The sequence below is a fragment of the Lycorma delicatula genome, chromosome 8 (genome assembly GCF_047948215.1).
Source record: "Lycorma delicatula isolate Av1 chromosome 8, ASM4794821v1, whole genome shotgun sequence".
NCBI lineage: Eukaryota > Metazoa > Arthropoda > Insecta > Hemiptera > Fulgoridae > Lycorma > Lycorma delicatula.
In genome coordinates, this window is record NC_134462.1 from 99,517,989 (window position 1) to 99,541,612 (window position 23,624).

The 23,624-nt window shown below is 27.8% G+C and overlaps 1 protein-coding gene across 4 annotated transcripts in view; it reads left to right on the forward strand.

Annotated features, from left to right (window-relative positions):
• LOC142329144 (mitochondrial inner membrane protein OXA1L-like) overlaps nucleotides 1-23,624 on the forward strand; it is a 39,862-nt gene that overhangs the window by 10,595 nt on the left and 5,643 nt on the right. For 3 of the 4 annotated variants that reach the window (XR_012757427.1, XR_012757428.1, XR_012757429.1), the window contains 7 exons: nucleotides 2,059-2,202; nucleotides 5,143-5,228; nucleotides 8,413-8,577; nucleotides 10,410-10,520; nucleotides 16,234-16,411; nucleotides 17,867-17,995; nucleotides 22,439-22,499. Coding sequence is in view for 1 of the 4 variants with exons in the window: in XM_075373482.1 (XP_075229597.1) it covers nucleotides 2,059-2,202; nucleotides 5,143-5,228; nucleotides 8,413-8,577; nucleotides 10,410-10,520; nucleotides 16,234-16,411; nucleotides 17,867-17,976 (794 nt within the window). In the remaining 3 variants the exon portion in view is untranslated. Of the gene's footprint in view, nucleotides 1-2,058; nucleotides 2,203-5,142; nucleotides 5,229-8,412; nucleotides 8,578-10,409; nucleotides 10,521-16,233; nucleotides 16,412-17,866; nucleotides 18,090-22,438; nucleotides 22,500-23,624 lie in introns of those variants that run through there. The other variant, XM_075373482.1, reaches the window with a different exon arrangement.

Sequence of the window (23,624 nt, forward strand, 5' to 3'; positions counted from 1 at the left end):
CTGACAGTATTGCCATCAAGCATATCAACGTGCACCGTACATTAAATGAAGAATTAATTTATCTAACATTATTACCAATGTATCAAAATAATTATTATTAACAATAAAAATTACACCACCAGATACAGTTCATAAAGAGTAATGAACACTTACTTATTTGTCTGTAGTGCTTTTAGAGCTTATAGGTCCATCATCGGCAGACTTTTTACAAGTTAGACATAATATGAAATTAAAATTTTATTATGAAATATTGTTAGTTATTATTTAAAATATTAATGTATAAAATAAAACTTCTTACATCTACCATGGCACGGTACAGAATCTTGTGCTATAAAAAATTTAAAAAAATCATGGTCACAAAATCTTTGCAGTTACGTATACTGACATTTTTACTTGCAATGTTTTTCTTTTTTTTTCATGTTTGTCCTCAAATCTTGCATCTTTAATTTAACATATTTCCTGACATTGACTGCTGATGAAATTTTGCACAGTTACTAAGGTCAGGTGACAATATAATATTCCATCATTACTTTTGCAAACATTCCCCCATACAGGGGTAAATTTGTAAAATGTATATAAGTGACAAAAAAAAGTTTTGTTAATTTATAATTGTTTTTCAGTAATCGAAAACTTCACATTTCATTGCTTTGTATAGTAAATGTTTGAAAATTTATTTGATATTTTATAAATGTATTAGAAATTTCAATATGTTATCTTTTGAAATCCAAATTAACTAATTAAAATTTCTAATTAAACTCATGCAATGCATGAATTATCATGCAATTTGATTAAAGTATGACTAAAAAGTATAAAGCAAGATTCAAAATGCTTTTTAAAATCTTTGTTATATTATTTGATAATTATTTTCAAATAACTTGATTGTAATGAATGTTTTAATAATTTATTTTATTTTAATAGTTTTATTTTTATATATTAATATTTTAAATAATAATTTACAATATTTTTAAATAATATTTTAATTTCATAGTGTTCAGTTTTTGGTCAAGGTCGCAGACACAAAGTTGTTCGAGAAACCACAGTTTTGCTGATTTCGCATTAACGGACAAGGGTTTGTCAACAAATCTGTGAATGGTGTTATAAACAACATAATCCAAGGTTGTTTATTGTTACAATTCTAACCTGCGTGCAAATTCCGTTACCAGCTGTCGCCAATCTGCTCTCTGTGTGCGTTGGGTGTGTTAGCTTCGGTGCTGTGTACATTGTTTTTTTATTGACAATATATCGTCGCGTCAAACTCTTTACAAAATTTTAGTTTTCTAAAGACTTTATTTAATGTTTTACTTTCTGCTCATGGCTATTTTTGTATTGTCGGAAAAGCTAGAATTAGATTATTTCTTTAAGTGAAATGTTGACCACGATAAGGCTCGTCGTGCTATGTGTTTTCGTACTATGAGTTAAAATTATATGTCTGCATTCCTGTTTTTTTTTTAATTTTGTGAATGTAATAATTATTCTCAGTTAAGTCTTCTCTTCTTGTGTTTCTAGTATAATTATAAATTAAACAAACTTCAAATAATGCTGATGTGCTGTTTTATTTATTTTTTTCTTATTCGTAATCATTACCCAATCCAGACCATCAGATCCTCTCAGAAGACATACTTATAATTAGTAAAAGGTCTGCTGATGATGGAGCTGTAAGCTGTGAAAACGCTATAGACAGTGTTCTTATTCTTTATGAACTGTATCTGGTGGTATAATCTTTAATTATAATTTTTATTGATAAAATAAAAATATTTGGAAGTGCATTGTAAGTGGCAATCTCGTGTGGATTTTTCTCTGCCCAAGTATGTCTTTTTTTTTAAATTGTCAGTTCTATTTCCTTCAATACACAATTCATCAGTAACTAGAAGATGACTAAGGAAGATGAGGTATGTCCACATTTTCTAACAACCATCAACAGAGATTAGTCCATTTATTATGATTGGCAGTAATGTCTTGTGCATGGATTATGTTAAATGGGTACAATTGTTGTCCCTATATTTTAAAAGTTTAAAACTTAATAAATAATTTTTTTTATGATTTTTTTTTTATCAAAAGGTACATTAATTATTAGAATAGCAGTTTTACCACTTGTAATCAGATTCCAAAGACAAATGATTGTTATGAACAATACTTTACCACAGATGCAAGTGTTACAAATGAAAATGATGAATGCACGACAATCGGGTAATCCTGTTGAAGGTCAGTACGTATTTGAAAATGATTTTATATGTATATATTATTTAATTAACTACAATCACATATTTTCCCCCTTTTTATCTAATTGTTAAAAATAAGAAGCAGAACCTTAATTGGTCAGTAAGAATAGCATTTTAATTCATTGGGAGTAATGAATCTGTAACTATAAATTTTTTTGCAAACATTTATCTTCCTTCAAATTAATTAGGATGCATTAACATTGTAGATGGTTATATAGTTTCAAATTTTCTATCATTAAATAACATTACTCAATTTTCTTGTAAATTATTGAGTATCTTTAAAACATTTATCTATTTCTTGTAACTCGTCAATTTCCATACCAGATGATTGTTTTCACATAAAACTTTACTTTTGAATTGTAGATTAAGAAAAGAAGTTTGAATACACACTGTACCAATAAAATAATAAGACTGATGGTATTGAAAAAAATTGGCAAAATAAAATTATATATATATTTATTTATTATGTATTTATTATATTAGTGATTTACTTTTATGGCTCCTAAGATTTCAGGTAAGTTAAAGTAATTTGTAGAGGCCTGGTCTGGAGAATAGAGAGGAAGGAATTGTGACTAATGCTTTTTTATGCAAAAAATTCCTAATGTTTATAACAGAATGGGCAATTGCTTTGTCATGCCTTTTTTGTTGTTGCTTGAAAGTATGAATCCAGTACAAAATGAAATAATTTTTTCTTTTGTTCCAAAAAAGATGTGTAAAAATCTTTCAAAATTACTTATATGGATTCCTTATTCCTACTGATTATTTTGGCAAACTCATTGAGATTAATCTTTAGGAACAAGTTTTCTAATCCTTTTTTTACAGTCTCTGGTTTTGGAATGGAGATTGGTAGACCTGGTCAAGAAGCGACTTCTATTTATACTCGTTCATCCTGAAAACTAGAACACCTCTTGAGCATTTGTGGTCATGATAAACATTCACATTCATAAATGTTTTTTAATCATTAAATGTTTTCATAGTGTTCTTTTATTATTTAAAATAAAATTGAATTTCTGCTTTTCGTTCCAGTTTTAATTTTTTAATCACATGCTCTGAAGTATCAGTACTATTTTTTGCTGTAAATAATAATAAACTACAGCTTGCACAAGATTTAATTTAATTAATTGCAAATAACATATTGTTGTAACGGATCTTTGCCATCTCACATCATCATGCAGTCTTATTATGTAATTGGCACACTGTGTATTTATTTGACAAAATGTAAAGAAAATGAGCTTTAATAGAATTTTATTGATTAATTAGATTTTAAATAACTATTGTTTATTTAGATATGTAATGAGATAACTTTAACCAGCCATTTTCTGTTTTCAAAATTGAATGCTTAGATATTTCAGTTTGTTTTATTTGTTTCATATTTTATTCCTAGTCCATCAGACTAATCTAATGAAAACTCTTCATCGCAAATCACTTGTTTAACAGCTAATTTTTAAAGTCGAAGGTTTTGAGGTTCAAATCCTTGTAAAAGGTAGTTGCTTCTGTATGGATTTGAATGCTAAACAGTGGATACTGGTGTATTTTGGTGGTTTGGGTTCAGTTAATCACACATCTCAGAATGTTCAGCCTCTCTTCTTTTTCAGTTTTATCCTCTGGAACTGCCATAAGGTATTACTTCAGAGAATGAATGAGGATGATATATATGAATGTCAATGAGATGTAGTCTTGTGCAGTCTCAGGTCGACTGTTCCTGAGATGTGTGGTTAATTGAAATCCAACCACCAAAGAACAACGGTATTCATGATCTAGAATGTTCAGCCTATCCTCATCTCATCGAGCCATGGGGGGTTGCTTATTGTTCATTAGTTGAACAGATTGCAAAGATACACTTTAGGAAAAAAAATATATTTTATTCTAAAATTAATTGTTTTGAAATTATTATTTTTAATCATACGCATTAATTTTGAAAAACATTTTTTTCAGAAGTATTCAATAATTTAATGAAAAGTTCAGAAAATTATTTCAATGTGAAAGAAAAGAGTATGTATATAAATCTTTTTTTTACAACATTTTTTATTCATGTAATCTGTACAGTTTCAGATTGCATTTTTTTCTGTACAGAATAGTTAATTTAAAGATATTTTATTTCTGAATATTGTTTTTACCTATGTTTTATGAAAATTCTTATAAATCTCTGTGAATGAAGGATTAGATTAAATGGAGCTAAATTAATGACTGTTGTTGTTGAAGAACAGTGGTCAAATATGCATACAAAGTAAGTCACTTTAGTTTTGTTCATTATTTAATCATTTACAATAATTGTTAAACTGTACTGCTTTTAATGGTACTTCAATTAAATTTTAGTGAAGAATGCACACCAAACTTTAAAATGAGTCAATCCATCTAAGGTGACTGAAGAACTAACTTCATCTGTCTCTTTATTTTTTCACCTTTCTTTATTTTACTTTGGGTTCAAATTTTTGCCATCTTGATTATGTGATTAGATTTATAATAGCTTTAAAATTTTTTTATTTTTATTTTTAGAACCTGCAAAGTTAACTATGTATTTTGTTAATGTATTACTGAAATGTTTGTTAAGGACTTTAAAATAACTTTTAATAGAAAAAAAGTCTTATAGATCTTTTCTGAGTTAGTCTCAGAAACTCTCTGAGTTAGGCTCCTTCATCAGTTAGTTTCAGTTGTAGCATTTTTTCCTCAGCTCTCTTTCATAATTTAAACAGTTATATGTATTTTAGAAAAGCATATCATGTTAGTTTTTTTTTTAAGTTTTTAAGTTTTTTTTTTAGTTTTTTTGTCACATTTCATTATATTTATCAATGGAAAAAATTCTGCTTTTTTATAGAGGATTATATTTTTTTATAGAGAATATCTTTGTTGTGCTTTAACTAAATGGAATATTTTCAATTTTGTTATAATATTAAAAAATTTTTTTTTTTTTGTTTTTTAACAGCTGCTCATTACAGCAATGAGTTAGTGAATCTTGTACAAACGAAACAAATCAATCCATTTAAGAGTATTGCTTTACCCTTAATTCAGGTAATAAAACATTAATATTTTGTTCTGTTTAGTATATATTGTGTTTACATGTGTAAATGAAACTAATTTTTGACAATAAATAAATAATAATGACATTTGTTTATTTCAGTAAATGAATTAATGAATATATGCTTTAACTGATGAAAAGTTTGTTTAAAAATAGGTCAATGTAATTCTTCCTTCAGTAAAAGATTATTTATAATTTTATTTAAATCACTGCTAGCAATACAGTTTAGTAGTGGAATCAAAAACTATGGAGTTTTATTAATTTTAAATCATATTTAGTATTTATTTTTTGACAAAGCATCATTTTCATATATTACATATTCAGTAATATTTTTTATTTTAATTAATTTTACAAGAGTTCAGGCTCTAAAGTTTGTTTTAAACACTTGTTTTATAACAGGGTGTAAAAGTGTATTATCATCCTTCTGGAAAGTGGATTAGAACAGCAGTTTATTAGTTCAAAGCACCTTTTAAAGCAGGATTGGATCCTACATAAATTCAGATTTCACTAAATTTGATTTAACAGATCATAACCCAGCCACCATTTGAAATAAGATATAGAATAAGTTCATGCATGAGTTAAAAAAAGCCTTCATGTCACTGAATAAAACTAGTCCTCTGCTAGCTTCTCTTCACAATTTTTAACTTCATTGCTAAAATATAAATAAAAGTAATTTTTTAACATCACATACAAATCCTCAAATATAGACAGCAATCTGAATTCATATATATTTATTTATGTTTAAATGTCTTTTTATTTAGTTATTTTTTATTTTAAGTTTTATTTATATAGTTCTACATTATTTGAATCCAATATTTCAAATATGTTTTTTATATATAGTAGAAAATTGCAACACATGTTTTAAAGTAAGGTCCATTTTGAATTTGCCACTTATATATGTATTGTAAACAGATAGCGCTTGAATAGCTCAATTATTTTAATTAATAGTCATCTGTTATTAACAATAGTTAAGTCATTTCATTGTTAGTTTTTATATTCATTTATTTATGATGAGTGCTACGATTTATGATTCCACCAATTGTGAAGTACCCGTAGTCGTCCAATTTTTTATGGCAAAAGACAATCCAATTTCTGTTCAGTTTTGTTTTTATTTTTTAAAAAATCATATTTTAAAAACACATTTCATGTATTCTTCAAAAATAATAGCATAAATATTTGTATAGGTGAGATGGGAAACGCATTTATTACTTCTTTTGTTTTCATTGTCACAGTCAGTTTCTGATTAATGAATTTACCATCTGAAGTTATCTAAAACTGGCATGGGTGCTGCCTGTGTTACATAATAGAAAATGTACATTGTGAAGTCAAAATTTTTTATTTGTGTACTTTTAATAATTTATTTTCCTTTATTCATTACAGGCCAACATCTAGTTGTAAATTTCATTTTTTTGTAATAAAAGATAAATTTTGTATTGAATAAAAGATACGAGGCCTGACTAGTAATCAAACCTAGAAACCAATTTTTTTATAAAAATATATACCTGTTTCAAAAGGTATATAAATTATTTTTTTAACACAGTCATCATCTTAATTGATGGACTTGTCTAGAATAAAATCCATTGATGAAAACTGTGTTGATATAAGATGGGAACTTATTAACATACATACCTCACTGTACAGTCGTCATCTGGTTGGAATTGCTTACCATAATTTTGTCTCCAGTCAGTAATGGAATAGTCCGTACCGTAACTTATCTCTAGTAATATATTTTTTAAACATTGATTAAAGAAAGATGAATGAGGAGTGCCCCTTAGTGCTTATCTGTCATTTACCAAGTTACCCATCTACTGTGTTCTTTTTTGTACCCGTAAATAATTACGCCAGTAGTGTAAGATGAACATTGAAGTTTGTTCTCTGATTTACAAATATTTTCTTCAATTAACTGAGCTATTAGTCTGGTGCACTCCGAACTATCATCAGAATGATGTTTGCTGTAACATTCACATTATCTCACTTTTAGAATTTGACTATAGTCCTCTAGAATCCTAGAAATCTGTAAGCATAACTTCACAAGTAAGGGTATAACATTCATAAAATTGAAGAAGTTTGTTTCTCTATTAAATCATGCTTTAATTTGGGACTGTAGTGATGCACTAATGATTCATATTTAGTAACAATCCTGTTAAGCATGTTTTCTCCTTTATTGATATATCTAGAAAGATTTTACACATCTCATTGGTGCCCTTTCAATTCATGCTTTGTTCCTCAGTCTGTTGTCTGGGTATCATCATGGCATGCTTTTCACAAATTGAGATGCTCATGTTATGCTATAAGTGTGAATTAATTTGTTAAGCTATGTATAATTCAGATCATCTCCTCCAACTGTCATACCAATGGTTCAACTGCAATCTGAACAGATCTTTGTTAACAATTTTGTGCATCCTTGAGAGAATTTATTGACCCATTTCTGAATCACAACTTTATGCAAGGAATACATCTCACTTTAAATAGGTAATATTTTCTCATTAATATCCTTTGCAGAAATTTTTTTTGCTCACATAAAAACTCAGAGCAGCATGCTACTTTTCTTATATACTTTTTAAACGTAGTCACCAGTTCAAATTGGGATGGCAATGTGTAATTCTGCTACTTCATAATTACTAATTGAATGTCATGATGCTGGATATTGCTACCATCTGAACACCTTTAAAGCAATCATCACTATTAATTTCATGCCTCTACATCAGTTTAAGATCATTTTACTGACTTTCTCATATAAATAAATCTGATTCCCTAGCAGAGAGCAAATGAGCATGCTAAGGGACATTATTATCTGTCTTTTACTTAAAATCTAACCACACTTACTTAGAAAATAATGGAAATAAAACGTACTTACTTTTGAATGGAAATTATTATAATGAACATGGATTATAATAAAGCAGAAATCACCCACTATCAACAAAAGTGAAACAGTATGCTTTTACTAGTGTTTATTCTAGTTAAATTATTATCTGTTCATAGATAGTAATCAAAATGTCTGTGATTTATAGCAGTGCAAAGTATGAAAACAGTTGGCTTATGGCCAGTAGAAATATGAAGACTGTGTAATAAATATTTTCCAAGAATAAAACACATTATAAGTGTGCAATCATTTAGATTTGTTAAAACTAGTGTTCAGTTATTAATGTAATTTTACATATTATTATTTTGTTACAGTTACCATTTTTTTTATCATTTTTCTTTGGTCTGCGTGGAATGACTGAACTGCCAGTTGAAAGTCTTCATAATGGAGGTTTGTGGTGGTTTTCTGACCTGACTGTTCCTGATCCATATTATATTTTACCAATTGCAACTTGTTTAACTCTTCTAATAACTATTGAGGTAATATTTTATTATTTTCATTATTAGTAATAATAATTCACAAGCAATTAAGTGTGTGACAATAGACATAAATATGTATAAAGTGATACGTTAATAAGTATCATTTACTTATTTATTACCTTATATTTACCAAAAATGCAGTTTAAAAAAAGTGTTAAAAGCACTGCTCCACAACTTTGCTTACATATATAAGTACTATGACTATTGTATATTGATAAACTTTCATGTAACACTTAATGGGCAAAATGTACTTTTAACTTCTGTTAGATATAATGAAATTATATGGATTCCACAAAAAATGCTGTTTATCTTAACTTCATAGACATTAATAAAAAGAAAACTTATGTACAGAAATACTATCTACATGAAAGTACTATCTGTAGCATGAAATGATCACAAATTGAGCAGATTTCCAAAATTAGAAGTTTAAAAAGACATAAGAAAATTAAAACTAGATTGAAGAATAACAGTGTAAATTGCATTTTGCAATCACATTTTGGTCAAGTTTGTTTATCACCTCAACTGTTTCCACTTCTGAGCTGGAAAAAAGTTCCAGTTCCCTAGTATAATTGACATAGTAGCTGGAATATAAAAAATTCTGGAAATATAAGTAAACAATATTTTATTCTCTTTGGTACATAATAATATGTACCAAATAGTGATACACGTATAAATCATATTAGGAGTGAGTTAATATACTTCGTGGATAATAAAAGAGCTGTCAGCACTTACCTGGATGGATCAAGGGAAACCATGCTAAAACTTTGGTCAGATCAGCATCATAAAATACACAATTAATTTTAAAATAGAATATAGATGTGATTAAAATCCATATTAATTATTTAAAATGTAAACACATGAAATAATTTTTAAGGTAAATTAAAATACATAAAAAAAATAACTTTAGAATTATTCGCAATTCACATTTTTAAGTATTTTACTTGTTCTTTGGAAATTATTCAACATTCTTGCACACTTTTAACTGGATGCAGAAAATCCAGGGGATTTGTTTTTAAATTGCCAATTAGTATTATTTAAAAACTCATAAACAGAGTTATAGTGTTTTTGTAAAAGAACTTCTTTTAATATTGGGAATAAATTGATGGGAAGAGTTTTTAAATGGTTTTAAAATTTATTAAATGTGGCAATAGAAGTATAATGAAGTTGTGTTGCCTTACATGAAAACAGTTGTGTAATTTGAAATAGATGGATTTGTTGTTTCATAACAATAAGTGACTATTGTTTTTAGCAATAAAAACACATTCATTACACATTCATAAATATAAATGTAAAGATAAGTTAACAACCAAGTAAAGCTGTTTTCAACATAAAATGTTTTAGGTGTCTCATGTAACTTTCCCCAGTTTTTTTTTTAATTATTTTTTTTATGTATGTTCAATTGATATTAACTACTAACAAATTCCAGCATCATGCACTGATGAACCTGCATCTATGTTGTTTAACTTGATTGTCAGTGGGAACTATTTTATTAAATGTAACTTCAGCCATTGACATTTTATACTAATCACAACCTTTTGCAGAACCATCAGGTTCTAATAGTGCATTTAACTGTCTGATCCAGAATCTTCTTTCTTTTTTATTGCCTGTTCTTTGTATTGGGTAACAATAAAAATTGTAATCACTGCATGGGGGCAAATTGCTGAACCCATTGGCAGTGAAAGGATTTAAGCAGAATCCTGAATTCAGTGAAAACTCACTGTTGTTTGGTTTTAATTCTTCTGAACTTCTAATGTGGAATGTTTTGCGGTAATTAATGTTGCAATACTGAAATTAAATTTTTTATTAAGGTTACTTTTGTCTATTTTTTCCAGTTGGGATTGGATTCTGGTGTGTCTGTCAATCAAGTGCAAATACGATTTGTTAAATATGTGATGAGGGCGATGCCAATTATAATGTTTCCTGTTATAATGAACTTCCCAGGTGTAAGTTTATTTTTAAGTAGTTAATTACTGATATCAGTTAGGCAGTCCACACAAAGAGTTACTGAAAAGAAACTGATTGGTAATGTGTGTTGCCTATCATTTACTTATGTCGCTTACGATTTAATTCAATGGAATGCTGCACACTGAACTATCTGTTAGTAATCCATCATAAACCAAGTCCAGGTGACTAGGCTTTCCAATCACCTAACTCTTCATTTTCCTAGTAACATCTTTCTGTTACAGATTATCTCAAATGAATGAACAAATTTAAAAATTTAATTTGTAGGAGAAGTTAAGAAACAATGCTATATGATTATAAGCTTCCAGGCTACTCATGGAAGTACATCACAAAGAAAGGATGAAATTAAATTGGTAGAGAAGTTCAAGAAACAGGTATGAAGCTGTCCATTGGAGCTTGAGCTCTTTGGGTGCTACAAGTAGTCTGCAGTGGGTGGCTTTTTTAGATATAGATGAACCTCAAATCATTTTCTTGTTTCTTTCTCCTTAAATAATTCTTCATCACTAGAATCAGTTCTTACATCATCATTCTTACATCATGACTGCGTAATGAAAAACACATTACCTTGCATGTTGTACTCATTTGACTTATGTGGTTTCCGTCACTATTGAATAGCTGTGTGTAAAGAACCACATCACTAACCAGTTAGTAATTACTTGTTAATTTTGATCATTAACCAATTTCTTTTGAGTTTGTCTGTGTGCAGCTGGCCTGTTTACTTTTCTTTTTGTTTATTAATTATTGATATTTTAATTATTTAGTTATTAATATTTGTGTTTTTTTTTAAATTATAAGTTTGGTTTAAAAGGAAGTATATAAAGAAACTTTGTATAAGAATCAGGTAAGGGAAAGTTTTAAATGGAAATAACTATAATAAAAGTAAAATACTCAAGTCAGCAAATCATTAATATTTTAAAGAAGTTTCAATTAAATTGAATGAAAAAATAATTAAACAAGTAGAAGATTCACGTACTTGGAAACCAGAAAATCTGAAGCTGGAAAAGTAGTTAATATGTTAACAGTAAGAATGTAAAGAGGTTATTTGATTTTACATGGTTTTACTTTGGCATAAGGAAGTACCATTGCATTGTATATGGTTATTATTCAACATATGTGCCTGTAGTTATGTGCTTCAAAAGCAAGATAAATATGAATAGATTGCAAGCGGAGAGATGAAATTCCTGAGAAGTAGACTAGGATAGATGGTGAAGAAATAACATTGCGTGTGCATGCATGCACGCACAGGCATGTGCGAGCGTGTTTGAGTGAGTGAGTGTGTGTATATGTATGTGAAAGAGAGAACAAGTTACTGTGATATTATATTGTGGCTGAAAAAAGTGGGTAAAATTTATTGAAATGATTTGGGTACCTGATTTGAGGTATTGACTCTCAGGAAGGTTGGTCATCATGAAGACCGCCTGCCAAACTGTAATTGTGTTTGTAGCTTGTTATTTGACAGTGTAATAACTAGAAAAAACAATTTAAAAGCTATGAGAAAAGTTATTGTAAAACTTTACCACCATTATTTTCTAAAATTAATTTTATTTTCTAAAAAATCTATTTTTATAAAACTGATTTCAATTAAAATATTCTTTTAACAACCCTTTATTCAGTCATTTTTTAAATTTATTTTGTACACTGATTAATTCCAAATCAAAAAGATTGCTTCTCTGCTGCATATTACATAATTTTCAATACATTTTTGAAAAAATGTATTTTGATAGCTACATTTTATAAAATTCACAATAAAACATTAAAAAAATGAACGTGCATAATCTAGTAACAAATAAGCAATAAAACACTAGCTTGTTCAGTAATTTACATGTGCAATAATGAGCCAGGAGGTGTGCCAAATTATTTTAAATCTTTAAATTTAAATCTGTTACAGTTAAATGAAAATGTATAGTACTTAAGGATTGATTGCTTAATACACATCATAGTTTACATGTCAATTTAGTTTAATGGTTATAAAAAGAAATCAAGTATATCATTTACCTGACACTGTTAACAGTATTTGGAACTCTTTTAGATTTTAATAATCCACTTAAAAAATATTGTGACTTCAATAAAATTGGCATGTGTAAAGTTGGCTCAGGTTAACCTCTTATCAAAGTAAATTGTTAAGGTTAGCTTCTCACTTATAAGTAAGGCAAAACTTTGGTAGGGTCTGTCTTTTTTTTACATATTTTGTTGATTCTATATGAGCTGATACACAGAACATGTCAGTGAAGTGGAAAAATTTTAAACTCCTGTATTTAAATAAGTTTTTATTTTAACTAATAAGTTTTTACTGTTATCTGTTTAGTACAATAACTGTATTTTATTTTTTTAAATAATTTTATTTTTTATAAGTAATGGCTGATTGGTGGGCACATTTGACCTATCCACTTGTGTAATCTTAATAAAAAATCTCTCTCTATAACGTGGCTGATGTAATGCGTGCTACTTGTTGAATTTTTAATTTTAGTTCTGCTAATATTTTTGGTTGCTTACATACAACTTGCTTTAGAGCAAGCTGCAAGGAAAAAAGTCGAATGTGGACAAATCAATAGCTCTAGCTGCCCAAAAAATGTTCCCGTTTTTGGGTATGACATGATTCAAAAAGAGGACTTTTAAAACAGTAATAGACCCACAAGTGATAGGACTTGTAGCACCATCTTTCTGGAACCATCTAATCTGTGTAAATAGAATTCATTCTTGCTTCAAAAGTATTGTGACCATGCTTATGTAACACACTGCAATAACAGTTGTTACTGCAGTAAATTGTAATGATCAAAGAGATTATTTTTTTTCAAAATGATCTTGATCATTTTGAAAAAGAATGGTCTAATAATGTCAGATGATGAAATTGACACACCACACTATGACCTTTAGACTATGCAACGCTGTCTCATTTAACAGATTTGGGTTTTCAGCACTCCAGTTTGACTATTCTGTTTATTTACATAGCCAGTCAGATGAAAGTGAGCTTTATCTGGCATAAACTGTTGGTGGATTAAGTTTTCAGCACCCCAAATGTTGAAACTTTTCTTGACAAAAATTGATGAGAGCAACTAAATCAGCATCTTTAAATTCCTCAACAGTTTAAATTTTATAGTGTGAAAACTTAATTCCTTCTGTAAGGTTCAATACATTACTGATTGATGTTTCACTTATATTTAGTGCTAATGTGTGTTTAATCGCAGATTTATTGTGGACTCCATATTATGGCAGTTTGAATTCTTATCAGTGTTTTCTGTTATTCTAATACTTTTTGCTGCTTGTATATGTTTTAAATTTAATGTGGACAGGTTTCCTCAAATTTTTAATCCGTAAGTTAATTTTATGAATATACAGTACCTGTGATGTAGAATATTGTACTGTACAGTTGTTTCACAGTCACCACTTCTATAAACTGATTTATTGCAGAAGGCACAATGTCCTCTGACAACTGTTATAGTATTAAATGATTGACAATAAACAAGGTCAACACCCTTACCCAAACATTAAATGAATATCAAAGTGTTTAGATTTTTCCGTTTCACTGACATGCCCTTACTTAAGTAATGAGATGGTGATAACTGGAAATATAAAATTCTAAATTCAAGCCAGGAATTTTTAACCTTGGACCTTTACTATATAAATGGGTTGCTCTACTAGCTAAATTTAAAAGATAACATATTTCTAATAACGTTCAAGTAAACATCTTCAGAAGAAAAAAAAAATATCTTTAAACATTTCTAAACTCTAAGAGTGTTCAAAGTTGAATCAATTCTTTTATTGTTGAGAGCAAGATAGTAACATAAAACATAAAGATGTTCCTGTTTTTTACTTTCTTGTATGAAGTAAAGGAAGTATTGTGATCGCGAAAAATTTCGGTTTTCAGATTTCAATGGAAATTTCCATTTTGACCATCCCAGAATCCATTTTGACTAGTTTCAGTGTGATGTCTGTACGTATGTAAGTATGTATCTCGTATAACTCAAAAACGATTAGCCATAGATGTTGAAATTTTGGATTTAGAACTGTTGTAACATCTAGTTATGTACCTCCCCTTTTGATAGTAATTACTGCGGTAATAAGCCCTCATTAAGAGCTCAGTAATAACAGTAAAAAAAATCAGAAGTTATCTATATATATAAAAATGAATGTTTGTCTGTCTGTATGTCTCTTATGCCTTCTTAAACCGTTCATCCGATTGCAATGAAACTTTGATGAGTTGTTGTGGGCACGCCTGCGAAGGTTTCTGAATTAGTTTGGACCCGCTAGGTAGCACTGGGGTAGATATATTTCAAAAAAATGTATTTATGGTCCGATTTGGCTCATATTCAGAATATATGGTACTTACATGGAAAGAAAGCCTCTGCAAAAAATGGACCCACTAGATGGCGCGGGGGTTGAGATATTTGGAAAAATTGTACTTATTGTCTGATTTGGCTCATATTCAGAATATACATTAGTTATGTGAAAAGATAAGTTAGGTGACGCCGGTGTCGAAATATTTACGAAACAAACAAATATACAAATAGATTTTCTTCTATATATATATATAAAAGGTAATGTTCGTATGTATGTCCGCTATAAACTAAAAACTGCTGGACTGATTTACATGCTGGAAAAAGGTAAATAGGGGAGAAGTGAAAAAGGGAAATAGGGACAAAAGGGGAAAAGAGATAAAGTGAAAGGTTAAATTTTGTAATGTTCCGTAATGTTCATTTTTTTAATGTTTTATCAAATTTTCAATTGTGTTCATTTAATATATATATATTGAGTGTATATTGAGATATATATATATATATACTCAAAGCTAGCAATAGCGAAGCATTGCCGGGTCTGCTAGTTAATTAAATAAAATTTTATGTACTCTTCATTTTAAAAAAATGTGTATATGTAATTTAATAGGTGTACAAGGAAGTCATGTGGTGTCCACATCAGATTCTTTTCTTTAGTTTTTAGTACTTAAATGTCTGGTAACCGAGTTCCCTGTATGTACTATTTTTTTTACACTTAAGTGTTGGGTGTTACACCCATCATTATATTTCAACTTTTGTAATTGTCTGTAGTGAGGGCTCTTACATTTGTTGTGGATTTAATTTGTGTTAAGATCTTAAGCATCAGTTTGAGATACTATTCAGATTTGATCCTCTCTATTTTGTAAAAATAGAATTTTTTAATATATTACTTTGTATGGTTTTACATGTGACATTTCATTTATAAACAGCTATTCATCTAATATCTGTACATTTTGCAATGTTACTAATATTATAGTAAATATATCCATTTAAAAATGTGAAATATCTGTTTTTGTAAACAGGTCTTCATCCAAGAGATGTGCTTTGAAAAATATCATACTTTAAAATGTTATAATATTAGTGATAGAAGAGACAGAAAAAAGTATAAAAGCTTGTTAATATAATGGATGAGGATGGATGTATGAGAATTTGAAGTATAAGAGTATGGCAGTAAAATTCAAGGATAAGACCTAATTTAATTGAAGAAAATTGAATGGATCTATAACAACTGACCGGCCAATGGGTTTGTGGATCAGTATCCTGGTTTTCATTCATTTGATCCTATGTTCAGTACCAGCAAAGATCTGGTATTTTTTCATTTGATCTCATTATAAAAAAATTAACAATAATTATCTCTGTTATTGATCATATACCTTTGGAGTGAATAAATAAATAAAATAAACTTGTGAATTTTTCATTGCAGATAATTCTGGTATACTGGTTGTCGAATAATTTAATATCATTGATTCAATCAAATGTTCTAAAAATAACTTCTGTTCGTGACTTCTGTGGATTTGAACATTCTATAAAAAACACAGCCAGTTTAGATCTTATGAAAAAGATGCAAAATGATATTGGATTTAAGCAAGGATTTAAAGATTGTAAGTCAAATTGTACATTATTTTGACTTTTATACTTCTATTGCTGCTGCAGCAGCTTATTTATAAAAGGAAAGTATAGAAATCGACCAAAATTTTGGATATCATGTTTTTGTAGATGTTGACATTTTGAGAACCCAACAGTCCAAAAAAAAGGGTTATAAATATTTCCAGAAGGTGTATTCAGATGCTTTTATGCATATGTATGTTGGCCTGTATTGTGATTAATCTGGGTCGACTCACCATAAATTCTTAGAAAATGGCTCAAAAAATGTCTATATATGAGGCATTGATGACATTAAATTTTAGTTAAAATTAAAAAAAGGAGGTTAGTTTTCACAATTTTTATTTGTTTGAGCATTGAAAATTGAGCTTAATAAGAGCAGGATGCTCTTATTCAGTTATTTAAAATTTTAAAAGTTTTGAGTCTATTAAATTTATGGCTGAGGGATATTCAACCTGATGAACAAAAACGTTGAAATTTGGCATAGATATATATGTATATATAAAATACAATATTATAGCTTCTAGCATATTTATAGTTTCGACCTGATTTTCAATTCCATAAGACAAGGAGCTTAATATTTTATTTTTTAGTAAACTATAATTTTTTTTTTTTAGTCTTGTTGAATAACATTACATCAAATTGGGCCAACTTATTCAAGTAAATAATTACTCCCTTTAAATAAACTTTTTAGCTCCAAACAACATGGTGAATGAATTTGACCCATACTTAAAATATACATTTTTTTTAAACATTAATTTTAAGACTGAAGATCCAACTATATCTAGTATTGATTCAGATGACTATTGTAGCTTCAAAGTTAACAATGGTAGCATGATATTTCAAACAGCGTTGGATTTTCAAAAGTTATCACTAGCTAGCGCAGCTTATTGGAACACAATCGGGTGCACTGGTTACACACTGTTATAAAAGTTTAGTTTTTCTTTTAGATTTCACCTTGTAAAACCTTTTTTTAATTATTTATTTTTTAAATTGTTAACAACATTGAATAATAAAGAATAAATAAAAATATAATTTAACAAAAAGATTAGATTAATTTTTTTAAGTGTAGAATCATTTTAAGTGTGGAATCAATCACAAGTATACTTGTGTTATTATGGATAATAAATGTGGAATATAGAATAAAACAATCAAAATATTTAAAATAGATGGAATTATCAAATTTATTGTAATCGTACTAAACTTCATCGTAAATGATGTGTTTTAAGATTTAAAAAAACATACACTTACTTTTTATCTACGGTTTTTCCATTTATGAAAATTTCAGAGAAGATAACTCTCTCCCACAAATAGGTAAAGTTCTAATTTATTTAAAAATGAAACACAGTTTCTTGTTTTATTTTTGTACGAATTTATTTCATGAAAGTTTAAACGAAGTTTTGTTTAAATAAATGTACTTGTTATTTTTTAATTTGCAAATCTGTTCCTTTCAGCATTAGAAAATATGAAAATATCACAAGAAATGATGGAAAGAATGGCCCTTGAAAGAGAAGAAAAAATAAAGAAATTGAAGGGTGAATTAAAAAAGAAGCATAATAAATAAATTGTTAATTTATTTTTAGGTTAGTAATTACTGTTTTTATTTATTTTTGTATAAAATGTTTATAGCATTTTAATTGTTAAATAGATGAAAAAATTAAAAGTAATTTTTGTTTAGTTTGTTTGTTTTTCTGTTGTATTTGAAAGTTGTATAACGTGATTGTTAAGATAATAAAATCATATTTATGGAAAATATAATTTCTGTTCAAGAAATTTGAATATATGGCATGCAGTTCTGATCAATTCTTTCCTTATGGATTTGATGATTGCCCTTCATTTGACTTGATTTAATTCTTTTATTTTACTGTATACGTATTAGAAATGGGTTCTTCTCAGAAAATTTACTACATCCATAGCAGTATTGACAAAGATCTTATTTGTTGAAATCTCAGTATAAATGTTTTAGTGGAAATAAAATGACAGCATTTTACAGTATGTAAAACAGAAACTGTCAAGTTGATCTCTACCATATCTTTTATTTTTATCTGAGGTCTTCCTAAGGTGTAATTTGCTTTTATTTTGTTCTGTTTACTATTTTTGGTTCCTTAAATAACTTTAATGGGGACAGAATAAGACATCTAATTTGGAATTGAAGCATGATCCTTATAATACTCTGTAAATTAATGCATTAAAGCTTAAATGTTTGTGTAGAGTGTTAATAATGGGATTATTTATAATCTAATCTCAAGAATGCATTCTAGTAATGAAATTTAAAAAAATTATAAAAATAATATTAAAAATACTCTATTTTTGTATATGGCCAGGTTTAGGCTAAACTTTTTGTGTAAAAGCACAATGAAAGTACTGTGTATGGCTGATGGAAGTGGGGTCTAATTTGATGTCAGTAATGAGAGCACCAAGGAGTATTTTGTCCATCATTATCTAGTTCTTTGAACATTATGTGATACAATAGCAATTGCCCCTTCAAGTTTTATGAGCATTTTTATTAAGTATTACAAACAGTTTTTAATTCTTTTATATCCATCAGTATTAAAGTTGTAAGAAGTAATCTGATTTGAATCCTGTGTCTTTTGCATAATTTTAACTGAAGTTAAAAACTCTAGTTAATTCTTTGGGATTTAAAAAAAAAGTACTCTAACATTACTTATAAAAAGCTGTTCCATTGTTATTATTAATAGCTTAATTTCATTTTTGTTACATTTATTGGTATTTTATTCTTATCTTTATATCTCCTTGGTAGCATCTCAGCCTTTCACCCAGAAGGTTCTGAGTTTAAATCATAATCAGATTGGCATTTTTAATACTATACAAATCTCATACTCTTCAAATCGTTATTGTTATGTGCTGTCAGTTAAGACAAAGGATATAGAGACTACACACCTTAAAATTCTTATAAATGTATTATTTATTTCCTTTACCACATTACTATTCTGATCCTACTATGAAATTTGCAATAATTAATACTTCATTAAATAAGTGATTGTAGCAGAGATATTGTAATTACAAAATCAGTAATAAACTTTATACTATTAAACTTTATACTATACTACGATTATTTACTTTTACTATTCACAAACGGTAACCAGCTTATACTTCTAAAAATAAATTGTCATCTATATATAAAATAAATAACCTTGTCATCTGTATACAATGAACACAGACAGCTTTGTGCACATAACTGCAAAGTAGATCACTGTCGCAGTTTACTGCAAGACAGAGTATACTTGTGTTTAAGTCTTTGGTCATATACACTGACTGTTATCGCATGCACACTGTCATTCTCTGGGCCTTGGTAGTGTTTATATTTTCAGGTCTAGAGATTATCCTGATGCAACAGCAGTCAATCCATCTGCTGCTTCATTCAAGCATAATGGTTTCAAAATAACACCTATTGTTCCAACTATTATTTTATTTTCAGAATTCTTTTGATTTTAAAATTTATACTCTATTCAAAAAATTCTTTCCATTGCCCTTCTTTGTTATTATTTCTTGATTTTTTCCTTTTTACATTTATTTATTTGTTTCATTTTCTCTTTTTTCATTTCACTCTGCATTTTTCATCTCTACTCATCACAGTATGTTTCGTCTAACATTTATGAACAAAGATTCAGAAAAAACAACTACAGAAAAATTAACAAGTAGTGATTATCTTCCAGAACAATAAACAAATCAAATAACAAAGTGCTCCAAAAGTTTACATATTGAACAACTCCAAATTTATAAAATTATATATAGATTGCATTAACAGAATGGAGCTTCAAAGGTCTAGTGAACATATGAAAGTAATAACATATGAAAGTAATTCACAATAATAAAAGATCAACACTTTCCATATAACTTGAAAACAAATTTCAACATTAACAACTTACCTAGATATTCTACGTAAACACAAAAAGTAAAAAGGGCAACATCTTAATGCATTGAATGTTGTAAGTGTACTTTGTACAGTTATATACTTTCCATTTCTAGAAGCTTCTCTACTCATAAAGTTATAGTAACTCATATTATAATAACTTGAATAATGTTATTCAAGTTAATTCATTTGCCTCATACTTCAACTTTAATTTGTTATATAGTTTTTTCTTCGCTTTCTTTCTTGATTAACTTCTGTATACATCATGTATTTTAAATAAATTTTTAAAAAATTATAAAAAAGAGGACACACAAATTTTATTTTTATTTTAATGGTAATTGTCACATTTTTTAGGCATCAGTAGTATAATATGTTTTGTTGTAACATTTATTGGTGTTATTGCCACCAAACCAAGTTTTTAATTTCTCTCTGTCTTTGCTATGAAAAGTTTTTTCATAAGATTTATTGGGCTAGTTTTCCAATGAATTACAGCATGACAAACCAAACAGTATGATTTGTATGCATAGGCTGTATGTAGTCTTGTAAATTCCAGTTATAAAACTGGATAAGCTCCAATTTATATTTTGCCTTATAAAAATGGAAATTTGATTAAATAAACATTTTACTGTAGTGGTTACACTATTTGTAACAAATTCTAATAATTATAATTCAATTACATGGAATACTGATATGATATAATATTGTTTTTCTACGATTTTTTTTAAATTTAACCTTACTTTTCACCAAATAGATTGATTTTAATAATTTTTCTGTTTTGGATAGAAAGTCCCTCTGATGGTTTTTTCTCAGATAACTTCAGTGGAAGAATTTTTTTGACAAAATATTACAGTTAAATTGTAAGTGGTAGTATAGTAATCACCATGTGATGCTGTGCTTGGGTGATCAGCCTGGCACGTCACTACTATACTGTTGTTTTCTGAAACATTGGTACATCATGATTAGTTATCTCTTAGAATAAACACAATGTATGATACATTTGCTAGTAATCATCAGTACTCCAAGCTCACCATTATGGCGGCGATGGTAAATAATTTAATTATGTTTATCATTTTTATTAGTATTGAATTACTTTAGCATAGCCTGATGCTATTGTGATATTGAAGTATTTTAATTGAAGAAAATTAGTTGGAAAACCTAAGGGTAAAAAATGATACATATCCTTTCATTCCAGAGAGCCTGAATTTATACTTTGTATCTATCTTTTACATAGTTTCTTTGACTCCTTTTCTTATTTCATGAAGAGTCATGATTTTTGCATTTATATTTCTTGTGAATAGCTTTATTCTGTATGATAGTTTATTTTGCCGACTTATCGTATTTTAAATAAGTTTTAAAAAATCTGATGTAGACAACACGACTTCTTTATACGCCTGTTAAATTACATTTGTTCATTTTTTTTTTTAATGAAAAGTACATAGTATTTTATTTCATTAAAAGCTTCTGATATTTTTTCATATTTTTTATATTTTTTGTTATTGAATTATTATTTATTGTAAAAATCTTTTACAATGAAAAGTTAATAAATCATTATATTTAAATTAAAAAAAGGAGATGAAGTCGGATTGAACTGATATGCCTCCCCTTCTAAGATCCAAATATTTCATTAATTAAAATTTTATTTGGCTATAACTCTGGAACCAGTGAAAATAAATGATTATCGTTGAAAATATCTGTAGTTAAGAAAAAGTCCAAAATCCAAATTTTTTGAATTTTCGATTTTTTGGACACTTTTGGTCCAGTCGATTGCAATCAAAAAGAGAGGTACACAACTAGATGTTACAGCAGTCCTAAATCCAAAATTTCAACATCCTGCGGCTAATCGTACTTGAGTTACATATCGAAGAGATACATATACATATTGGATACATATTGGTACATATTGGATACGGAAACTAATCAAAATGGATATAGCTGCTGAAATCTGGAAACCAAAATTTTTCATGATCACAATACTTTCTTTACTTCGTACAAGGAAGTAAAAATAATAAAATTGTGAAAAAAATTCTAAAAACTAAAAAATAATACTTTTTAAATTTTGTTTTTTGAAGTTAGTAAGTAGGTCGTTTTTCTTCTCATTAATTTAATTTTTTCTTTTGTAATCCATAATTTCTAAAATTCAACACTGTTTTAGAAAGGAACCATTGAAATGATGCAGTTATCTTCAAAAACTTTTTATATTTAAAAAGTAAAAGGTAAGAAGATTTAATTATATGTAGTGTTTAAGCTAGATTCATTGCTGATAAAAAATATTGAAAATTATATTTTTTATTATTACTTAATGAATTCTTATTTTATTTTAATTCTTTGATATTTTATTTTATAAAATGACAAAAATAATTGAAAAAATGTAAATGAATTGCTAATTTTAACATAAATTACAAAATAGATATTGCATAAAAATTAAAACTCAACTATTGTAAAATTTTTATTATTCAGTGAGAAAAAGAAAAACATATTTATCTATTTTGTTTTTCAAGTAACTATAGACCACCTAAATTACAGCTGTTGATAGATGAATTTTTGTAACTTGTGAAAGATACCAGCTTTACTGAGATTTGGACCCAGGACCTGTGCATGAAAGGCAGGGATGCCACCATTCCCCTATGGAGGACAGTGGTGTGGTTAAATATCATGGCAACCATAATATATGATTTTAAAGTTAATAAGATGGAAGGAAACTTAAACTTTAGTAGAAGAAATATGCACACTATATCTTCTCTAGATTTTTTTTTATTAATTTAGTTATTTTTATTTTACTATATATAGGTAATTGTTTATTGTGTATATTGCCAAAGAAAAAATTTAATTAAAGAAAATATGATGAAATGTTTGCACATATACATTTGTGGTAGTCATTTTATGAATGTAAATATTCTGCTTAAAAATTGTACAATGTATGAAACGACTAATTATAGTTGCTGGAATATTAAAAATAATTTTTTAAATATTTAATTTAAAAGGTTATCTACAGAATGTCAATAAAGGTCATCAAGTTCTTATTTTTCCAAAATCATGAGAAATTTTATTTAATTGATCCTGAGTCATTTATAATTCAAGTACATGATTCATAATTATGTGAAGGCTTTTTAAAGCTGGTAGGTACAAATATTCAAGGAAGAATGTTCAAGTAAACATAAAATAAAATATACAGTTTAATAAAATAAAGATGACCAATAATTTTATTATTGCTGTTTTTAGTAACTTTTTCAATTAGATTCTAATGTTTGTTACACCTTTTCTATATTTAATGTTAAATATAAAGAACTTATATTTTACAGGAAATTTGTTGATACATTTGCTTAATATGCCAGAAATAT